The 10722-nt window shown below is 44.7% G+C and overlaps 1 protein-coding gene across 1 annotated transcript; it reads right to left on the reverse strand.

The window, feature by feature from the left end:
* Positions 1 to 839: 839 nt before the first annotated feature.
* On the reverse strand, positions 840 to 10722 carry wnt11 (wingless-type MMTV integration site family, member 11). Its single transcript, XM_031755857.2, has 6 exons — positions 10375 to 10722; positions 8630 to 8825; positions 6724 to 6968; positions 4575 to 4852; positions 4183 to 4475; positions 840 to 1866 (listed from the first exon to the last, which is right to left on the reverse strand). Exons 2-6 carry the CDS (start codon positions 8710 to 8712, stop codon positions 1692 to 1694), a joined length of 1074 nt encoding a protein of 357 aa, XP_031611717.1. The 5' UTR covers positions 8713 to 8825; positions 10375 to 10722; the 3' UTR covers positions 840 to 1691.

The following is a 10722-nucleotide window of genomic DNA, read 5'->3' on the forward strand; positions in this document are numbered from 1 at the left end:
TTGTGTATCCAGGGCTCTTGGCTTTCGATCCAGAGTCACATTTCTCCTCATTACCTGAAATAGAAGTGGCTAATCAACTCTTCTTAACCTACCAAAAATGAAGCTAAATTAAGAGGACAGCTCTGAAACGGGTCCAGCGTCATAAAAGAACCACTAAAATCTAAATGACTGCTGATAACATTCCCTTCAGCCTCACTTTTCCAGAGTATGCAGGGTTGTTTTGGCAGTTTCTCTGTGTATCCACAGGCTAGGGTCAAGTAGTGTTACAGCTTGAGTGAGCGCTGCGGCGTATCATGTGAGCGCCCAGCGTGGACTCGACGTCGTCCACGGCTATTTCTGTCAGTGTAAAATCATGAGAAGCGCTTTATCCAACACAAGGCTGGTCAGAGGGTAATGTCTCTGCACAGCGCGGAGTCTGTTCCCTCTAACAGGGCGGCAGGCTGCCTATATGTTCAAACTGAATTAGATTAGTCTTTTTTTAAAGACGCCATGTTTGCGCGTTGGAGGTCTGGGCCTCAGACAGATGAGTGTTTGACTGCTGAAGCCGTGGTAGGAGTGACAAAAATCCTTTTGCAATGGCCTTTGTGAGGAGGTGGAATGTCCAAACAAACAGTTTCCCAGGGTTTGGGTAATTCAGAGAGGGATCCCAATAGGCTGTTGAACTCTGCAACTCATTACTGACTGTGCTGAGCTGATTTACAATCACTGCACAATATGATTTGTGGTTAACTGGCATTTTATGACCTTTTGGAGTTGAAGTGAGCTACACCTAAATTTGCTAAGCTTAAAACTAATTACTCTATCTAATGAGTCTTGAAAAAACACATACAGTATCCAAGTAAAGATGATAGTGAAGATCATTTAATTATTTTATAAATACTTCTTTCTTTATTTCAGTATACAAAATAACAGTATGTACATCCACACAAAAGTGGTTTACAAAAATCCATGAGTTCAGCTCATATGCTCTGAAAAGTAGAATATATTTTGAATTGCCTGCATGTCAGACAAAAGTGAGATAATGCACCATTTCAGAAAGTCCTCTCAATCCACAGGGATGCAGCCGTGTCACGATCCACACGGGATAAATGCTGAGAGTCCAAAACATCAACTGCAAATATGTTCCGTGAATGAAAAATGCTCAAGTTCCCTTTATGTTGCTTTTTTCCTCTATTGTCCACTGCTGAAGAGGAAAAAGGCTGGAATAGTACCTAAAAAAAAAGGATGGATCCATGGGAACCCTTCGATTTCTGTGGATTAAAGCCAAACTCAAGCCTTTGTCAAGTCGGGAGAGAAAGCGATGTTCTCTCCTCCAGCATCGAATCCAATACCGTTTCTTTTTATTAGAGATATAATGAAATAGACTTAGACCCAGTATCCCTGTTTGGGGGGATTTATAATCATTAATAAGAGAAAGAAATTACCCAGGAGGACGGCGGTCTTCGCATAAACCGACTGGCACTGTCTCCACACTCCAGGTTTGTGAAGCGAAAAAGCCCAGAAGCCCAGTTGGTAGTTCAGAGATTTTGGTGGGAAACAAAAATGACACTGACACAGGAAGGGACCGCTTCTCACTGAGAGACGCATGCTAAAGCTTAAGACAGAAGTAAGCCTTCTCGGTATTTTTAGTGCTTTGGTTAATCTGAAGCCTCGGCCGGCTGGGCGCTGGTCGGGCCGGCAGGTTGGTGGACTCATTTGCAGACGTATCTCTCCACGTTGCGCTCGCACATCTTGCAGGTTACGTAGCAGCACCAGTGATACTTGCAGTGGCAACGCTCCACCAGCTTCTCTGTGTACGCGTTGTAGCCACGGCCGCAGCACATCAGGTCACAGCTGTCACTGCCTGACGAGGTTTTGTTGCACTGCCTGACAGACATGAAAAACATGCAGTTAGACTGTGACTTTAATTTTCCGTTGCAATAGCTGATTTCTCTAGCCGAGGCAAGGACAAAGAAGGCGCATTTTGGAGCGAGCAATCAGCCGTGAAAGCTAAAATATTTCCAGTTCCTGCCCGAGACAATTAAGTTAACAGCTCCATTCTAAAACGTTTTGCACAATCTCGCAGCCTGTCGAGAGTCAACAATAGTCCTTTAAAATGGTTTGACCGAACTCTGCGCTTTAACCTTTGCGCTCTCCTTCTCCCAAACATTTTTTTCTTCCATTTTTTCTTTTTGTTTCCTTGTCTTTGGCCAGTGGATGCTCTGGAGCCTCTCGTTTAGAAGCCCGGGGCATCTTTTAGAATGAGCACAGAATAGCCCCGCCATAAATCACACCGAGTACACAGGCCTGCCCTCCCTCTCTTTATCTGGCCCTCTTCACATAATTGCTTTGTTTTATGATGGCAAAGTGTTAATGACCAGCAGGGTGAGAGAGCTACCGAGCTAAAGGCTGCCGCGCTGCGAGTGAAAGAAGGGGAGGAAGAGGGACAAGAGTCATTGAGAATGCAAGACAGGTTTATGACATCGGTGGGAGCTGCCACCCCGGACAGTTATGTTTTGTCAGAAGTACGATCTTCTGTGGTTTCACATCTGCTGGTTTAAAGTCATTTGAGACAAAAGCCCAGCCTCTTTCCGGGGACGTGACTCTCTGTTGCACCGGTGATCACGCTTTATCCATTACAGAGTGCGGCTCAAATTTACTTTGCCTGCCCCAGATTGTCTCAGAGAAAAACCGTTGCTGCTGCTTTAGTCCAAAGACATGCATGTCAGGTGACTGTAAATTGGCCCTAGATGTAAGTAAAGTCTATAAAATAAAGAATGTAAGCAAATGTGGCTTGTAGCGCAAAGCATGTTGAAGGTCACTAAGACTAGAAAAGTGCTTTTAAATGCTCTTTCATTATATATACCTGACCACAGAGCAGCCACGAGGACTCAAGCACAAAAGAGCTTTAAGTCAAGCAGCAAAACGGGAAAGAACAAAGCAGCTCCTCAACTATGAAGCAGGGAAGCAGAAAAATCTGCCTACATACGAACAGAAATAATTAATAGCCACACAGGAACGCTTAACAGTTAGCATCAGCGTCAAACATTTAAACTAATAACAACAGCAAAACGGCTGTTTGGTGACTTTGCAGGAGCGCTAATGCTGCAGACTGTGAGGCTGCTGCATTATCAGCCTGCCAAAAGGATGCAGCGAACAGAGTGAGTGTCCTTGACATGAAGCATGTCCATGTTTATCTGTGCAGTGACATCAGGCTGAAGGACGTATGATTTGCTAGTCACATGTTGTATGTGCACACATGTACGGTGGTCTTATTTATATCCTCCATAGCTCATACAGCCAGGATTGTATTCTGGTAGCATGGAAGTATGGCAGTCCACAAAACTACATGTATTCCTGTAAACCAGTGTGCATCTGGTCTCACATACCATAAAAGAGAGGAATGGCACTCCTGAAGTCCTGAAATCTTACAAACTGAAACAACAAACATTTTAAAACCTTAAAACAACAAAAAAAGAGGTTTGAGAGGTTTTTATAAGCTTTCACTGGTCATTGTTCTTTTATCAGTTTAGTTTAAACGACACTTCTAAAAGGACTTGAAGTGAAATTGTGTAAGATCAGGTTTTTACAGCGGGAACTTTACTCTCCTGTAATTCACAAAGAAATAATGAACCTGAACGGTCTCCAGCAACACACATGAGAGAAATTAAATAAACATAAAAGTTATGTGTGCATTATTTACCTGGTATCTCTTAGCTCAACCTCTCCCTCTAACTTCTAACAAAGGAGCACCATCCCCTGTCAAATACTGAAGGTGAGCAGCCAAAGTAAATCTTTATCTGTGTGGCACAATGAAAGATTTCCCTCTTTGTGTGGCCCTCTCAAATCAATATCAGCTATAGTGCCCTCGGCCCTAAGAATAACCACATTCGTATTCATTTTAGATAGCGGGACAAGGACTCCAGTCACAGTGGGCCTTTCAGTGGCACATGCTCAGACACACCACAGACGAGGCTCTCTCAGGGGCAGGCACTTGTTATCAGCCAGCCTGTAAATCAAACACTGCCACCAAGCAGGACAGCACTTGAGTCAACATCCTGGATGAGCGGACATTCAGAGCTGATCATTTCCTCTTTGTCAGCTACATAGCTCTGGCGTTCATGTGACTCGTGCTCAGAGAACTATAATAACCACACACACACACACACACACACACAAACTGGTGCATCGTGGGTGTCTTACCTGCCCTGCGTTCCAACAGAGCCCTGTTTTTCATTCTTGGAGCAGAAGTCCGGAGAGCTCTGCAGGTAGACGAGCTCATTGTCCCTCACCGGCCTGATGTCAATGTCTTTGGGCACCAGCTGCTTACGTGTCCCCATGGGCCGGTGAACCACTTTGGTGGCAGACAGGTACTTGGTCTTAAGGTCCATGGCGATATCCCTAAGGTCTTGCAGTCCTTTCCAGCAGGTCCTTATAGAGCAGGATCCAGACACACCGTGGCACTTACACTTCATCACTACTGACTCTCTCAGTACCTAGAGATGAAGATGGAGGACACGGAAGTTAAACTACGATATACGGGACAGGCAAATATGGAAGTGAGTCTGTGTTTTTTTCACTCTTCTACTATGTACCTGTCTGCCAACTTCACTGTTGTGGAGGTGCATCAGTTTGTTGGCATGGGAGCTGGAGCGCTTCATCTTCATGGGAGCATCAGAGAATTTGGAGCCCATAATCAAACCGTAGTGCAGGTTGTCACCACAGCCGCCCCAGCGATATCCAGGCTCTGGAATCTCTGCCGGGACGGGACCACACGAGCAAAGCCGCAGATCTCCAGTGGTGCACGCCCGCGCTATGGTGTGGCTGATGGTAGCCGCAGACAGGGCGTAGACGAACGCAGCCTCCCTTGTTCCTGATGGAAACAGAAACAGCAAAGGTGAAAAAGCAAAATATGCCACGTAAAATAGCAGAGCTGACATTCAAAGCAGTTCAAAAGACAACTTCTGCTCTCAAATCAAGTGTTCGGTAATCAGTAACCCTTGTTAGTATGAAACCAGTGATTACGCTCCCTATCATCGTCACCAGGCTAAAGACTAGTGCGATGTCAGTGGATAGCTTCTTCTTCTTCTCCAAGAGTGTCACAAACAAGAAAATCAAAAGTAATAAAACTTAACGATACTATAATCAAAAAAGTAATCACTACGTTTTAGGACTGTGCTTCAGGCTTTCCTTTTAGTAAAGCTAATACGACATCCTGGATCAGGTGACCCTGACCCATTATTTTGTTATTCTGCTATAAAGCTCAGGCTGCTGGTGGGATTCCCACGAGTTTATAAGCCATTACTGCTTGTTAACTTTTCTCTCTGTGTTTTCCTGTTTTCTTCTTGTTTCTCTACAGTCCTATTTTTGCCATCTCTTGTAATTCACTCCGAGATAGCTGCTCCTTCCTGACCATATCCCAACAAACTAAATGTGGCGCGCAGAGTATACTTATGTAGAACAATGTGTCACCAAATCTAAGGGTGAGTCTGAAATTTCGATACATCTTCGCGATACTGTGAGCTTCACATGTACTGTGTCGTGCTATCCCTCTGTGAAATTCAAAATAACTGAAAAAAGTCATAAATAAAACCAGAGAATCGCCTTCCACCCACTTCCCCTCATCTTAGTAGTTTTTGTTGTAGCTGGATTTAATTTTCTTTGTGGTAGTGGCCATCAGATTTATGCAGAAATCTGCATACATTCTGACTTTGTGGTGACTTGTGATTTTCTTTTGCGCATAGCCAATGAAAATGTGGACTCTTCTGTCATTATGTGGGACGTTACAAGAAAAAGTACCTTAAAGTCTATTTACACAGACATATAGTGCTCAAATTTTCCTTATGTTCGTTGCAAGATTATGTATGTAAAATGATTACTTTATACAAGACAAGAGAAAAAAACTCATAAAGTTTCTTCTGCATGGCGACCTTCTCTGCAGTCTGTGTTCCAGCTCTCTATTTCTCTCTCTGTCTCAAACATCGGTGGTCATGCTCTAACACAGAGTGAGTGCTGATGTAATTGGTGGCGATGTGCGCACATGGGAAGCACACATGCTACAGGATGGGGGGCAATTGGAAATAAGAGGAAGAAATCACGTATGAGCGTGGGCTGTTAGATCAAAGCCTTCCCGGGACAGAGATGAGCCATTTCCTGTTCATTTGGCAAATGGCAGCCATGGCTACCCCTCTCGCCCTATCCAGTCCCATCCCCACCTGCTGCTGGTTCAAAAATCCTTTTAGCAAAATAAAACAGCAAAGTCACACTGTAAGCGATAGTGCAGCGTGAAACTCTTTTTAGGAGATTTCAGAAATAGCGACATAATTTATATATCACTGAACGTACAGCTCTGTAGGAGAATGCCTCAGGAACACATGCTGGCAGTAAAAGAGCTCGATGATGAGGCAACAAGTCCTCTTTAAATTAGAAATTGTTTAAAAAAAGGCCAAAATCTGTTTCAGGGTTGTTGTTTTTTTAGACAGGAACTACATATACAGCAGACATGAATATATCTCCCCGAGCCCGGACGTTTCCTCCTGTTAAAAAGGGAGTTTTTCCTTCCCACTGTCGCCAAGTGCTTGTTCAAGGGGTGGTCTGATTGTTGGGGTTTCTCTGTATTATCCTGGGGTCTTTACCTTATAACATAGAGCAGCTTGAGGCGACTGTTGTTGGCTCTATGTAAATCAAACTGTAAAGAATCGTGGGTATAAAACACGAGGAGCATGTTTGGTTTATGAAGCGTACCTCGGTCGAGGTCTGGTCGGTACTTGGGGGCATCGATGGGTATGTCAATGGAGGAGCAGTTCCAGCGCATGTCGGCGAAAGTCTTCTGACACGTTTTCTTGACTTCTCGAGCAGCTTGGATGATGGTCTGCATGAGCTCCAGGTTGCTGCGACACAGCTGAGCTTGGGAGGACACCATGCCGGGCAGCTGCTTACAGTGCTGGGTCTGGTTGATGTGTAATGATGCGGGAGTATGAGACAGCGCTCTGCGTGGAGGGGAAAGAAGCAGAAACAAAAGTTTTTGGGTCAGCATTATTTAGTACTTATTCTTTTTATTGCGCTGGTGACGGCAACAAAGGCTTGTTTTATGACTTGTTAAATTATCACGTTTGTGGAAATACAGGCATGCCGTGAGTTTTATTTGGAATGGTGTGTAAGCAATTTGAATTCCCTGTGCAGGCACAATTCAAGCTCACAGTGAGACACGTTGGCTGTTGACAAACAATTGGAAAACTGCTGCAGATAACACTTCGAGCAGGGAAACATTTTTGGCATGCGTTGCAGCGGAGAACCATCTTATCACAGTGAGAATTCCAGAGGAAAGTCAGCTGCAGATTCATAAAATACATGTGACACGTTCTTGGTCTTTGGTTAAAGGGCACGAGAGGCCTCGAGGATATGCCAAAAAATCTAGAAGCCAGATAGAAAATTGTAGATCCCCTTATCATCTAAGTGTTTCTGCAGGAAGCACTGCACTCTGTGGCCTCGGTTGCACATGAATCACTATTAAAGGGAGCACATATTTGATTTGAACAATTTATTGGGAATGAATGTAACAGAGGAAGCACAAGTGGAGCAGGTTGGCTCTGATCTGTGGGATCTGTCGCTTTGTACACTGCTGATTCGTCCGTGAGAACCGAGCAGCCTGCACCCTGGCCTGTTTTGCATTAGGAGGCCGAGGAGCCGCCGCTCTGTGCCCGATGAAAAGCTGCGACTCCACTGGGCTCACAGTAACCGGGCACCCACAGGTGTTTACAGCCGCATCTGTTTTGCATTGCACCTCCGTGCGTTATAAAGACTGTAAGACTTCTCACTGGGATTTGGTGCGTGCCATCCCACCGCTCGTTGGCACATCTGCTCAGGCGCTCCCACTATGAGCATTGCAACTTTTCATTCTGATAGGAAGTCACAGATATTTTTGCTACAGCTAAATGCAGACTTTAGTTTTCCCAGAAGGTCAGAGAAACAAGACAAACACCCCAAAAAGCCGGAAAATATTAACATGCAAAGCGACCTGAAAACTGTGAAGGAAACCTTCCAGGGTTCGTAAGATTGACGAACATAAATAAAACCTGGATGTTTGTGGACTTGTTCGTTGTGAAGTTATTGTTTGCGTGTAGCAGAAAGTAGCCATCGTCCTTTCTTTCAGCTTGCACGGCGTCTTTCTGCAGTGTGCTGTTTTTATGATTTGAGGAAAAAACTGGACTACACGCAGAAAGCAGTGACATCACTGTCTGCGCCACCATGACGCCTCGCCATCCCGATTTTATTTCCTGCTCTCTGCCTTTGTATACAGCGGATGGTAAATTAAATCTGGGGTATTAAAACTGAAATATTCATGCAGCCATTTCTTTTTTTTCTTACTTAGGCCACATTACAATCAATAAAACAAAATAGTTGCTGGCTTGGTTTCATACTCTGAAGCACTCATCACCACACATGGACAGAGCACACAGCCCCCATCAGAAACAACTGCAGGAATGCTGGGGCCCATTTCAAAGCTGCCATGAGCCCTCCCCTCTATGAAGCAAATGCAGCAAAGAGCAGTATGGTGTATCTTCATGATGTCATCTGTTTTGACGCTCCTTGAATGCAAAGCGTTGTGTAAAAATGGCAAAACGACCCCACGGAACGAGAGAATACTTACAGCCATTTGATGCCAGAGCAGACCTGAGACAGCATCAGAGCCGCGATCACACCAAGAGGCAGGACATGAGAGCTGCCCCTCATGGTTGGACAGTAGCTCCGGCTTACGCAGGACACAAAACACAAAAGACTCGATGAACTTCTCGGCTCACACTCAAAGGTCAGCGCTCATGGCACGACGCCCCTTCTTCTAAACCCTGTGATAAATCACAAAGAAAACATCAGTGACTTAGAGCTGCTGTGATGCGCCAAGCTGAAGCATTTCCAGACTTTTTGTGAAGAGGGAGATGAAAACACTGCGTGTTTGAGTTTTGAAGCAATGATCATAAAAAGGGATGAGATGAGTTTTCTGACAGCAGTCTCACACACGCACAACACCAAAGACAGACAAAATGGAAATGAGCAAGCCTGTGCTTCTTAAGAAAATAGCCTGACATCAAGGCTAATGTAAGCACTCAAGGACAGGACAGGGAAAATCCATTCAGCTTCCTTAAATATGCAGATACACACACTAGAAACTAAAGAAGTTACAGTAAAACTTTAAAGTCAAAATTATTTCTTGCCTACTTTTTGTTATTTTGGAATTACCTGGAAAAGACAGTGAACCACTGATACTAACCACAAAGCACAGGATAATTCCTGATGTGATGTTTAGGGAGATTTTTTTTTTTTATAGCTTCGAGGCAGAAGGAGAACCTTTGATTAAGCGCTCTGGAGAAAAACATATTTTTAGTTTTTATATTTAAGATTTTTTCGTTTTTTCGCTCTCTTCGGCTCTAAAAATCTCAACAATTTAGGCTGGCATTAGGAGAACACCAGCAAGGATCAAGGCAGAGATGGAGGGCCAGCGGACAGGGAGCGCGTCACAGGCGTTTATCTGCCCGCTGATTAGAAAGCTCTTTGAAGGCAGCTTAAAGTGAGCGCGTTATCGCTGCAGGTAATAAACGGCTGATAAATGGCGCTCTGTGAAGACACAGTTCCGCTCCTCGCCGCTCACTGGCCCCTTCAAAATTACTCATATTAATTAGCGGTGTGACTAATAACCTTTCAAACGCTTACTTTATGCTCTAAGATTTTTAAAAATCGAGTAAAAAGAGTTTCTGAGCAGCGTCGGCCCTTGTTTTCCGTTTGGCGTCAAATGCGTAATTCCCTCTGTCCAGATTTACTTCTGCGGGCCCTGCTGGTTAAAGCGGTCTATGGGGCAGCTCGTGTTTCTCTCTAAAAGATGACGGCTGATAACCTTTTTTTTCACTCTCTCTCACTCCCACACACACACACACACACACACACACACACCAGCCTATCAGATGTGAGCCCCTCATCACGCCGAGATAGGTTAAGCGAGCCAGGGCGCATCGTGGATTATTTAGTCCTCCTTTCTTTTTCCCCCCTCGAACGACTGTGGCCTCTAAAGCTTGAAAACTCACTCAATGCAAAACAATCATATTTTAATGTAATTAAATCTAATGTCATCTTATCATCAGTCTGTAACGCTGTTAGTCAAATCTCACGACGCACGCTGATATCGAGGTTTTTATATTTTAAACACCAAATTTAAATTTAAATCTGTGCCAGCAAACCAGAGTAGCAGGGATCAATAGTCTTCATATATTTTTAGTAAAAATTCCTCCTGCAGTTTTTTCCCAGCAAAAACTCCCTTCTTCTATTTCTGTCCTAAACTTTTACGCACTGAGCTCTAAGACAGCCCGTGGGGCTTTTTCTGCAGCCAGACGAGCTGGGGCTCACCTTTGCCGTCGATCTCGGCTTTCCCGTTCAATAAATCAACACAAGCGGGGAAAAGTCCAGTCCCAGTCTCAGTATCCTTTCAACAGAGCTGTCCGTGTCGCAGTCAGCCAGACGCTTTAGTAAAATCCAGCACGGGGTGGCAGAATAGCTCCGGGCAGGTACGCATGGTGTGTACCACAGCCGTGTCGGTCAGTGAGTGCGAGCGGGACAGAGCAAGGTTGGGCTAGAGGAGAATGAGTGAGTGAGCCTGAATGAGGGCAGACTCAGCTCTAAAGTACCCCTGCCCCACTTTGATCTCACTGCTGATGTCAGACCTGCATTAGCATAAGAAAGCAGTCCAGAGCCGAG

This window comes from Oreochromis aureus, linkage group 10, assembly GCF_013358895.1.
Source record: "Oreochromis aureus strain Israel breed Guangdong linkage group 10, ZZ_aureus, whole genome shotgun sequence".
Lineage (NCBI taxonomy): Eukaryota > Metazoa > Chordata > Actinopteri > Cichliformes > Cichlidae > Oreochromis > Oreochromis aureus.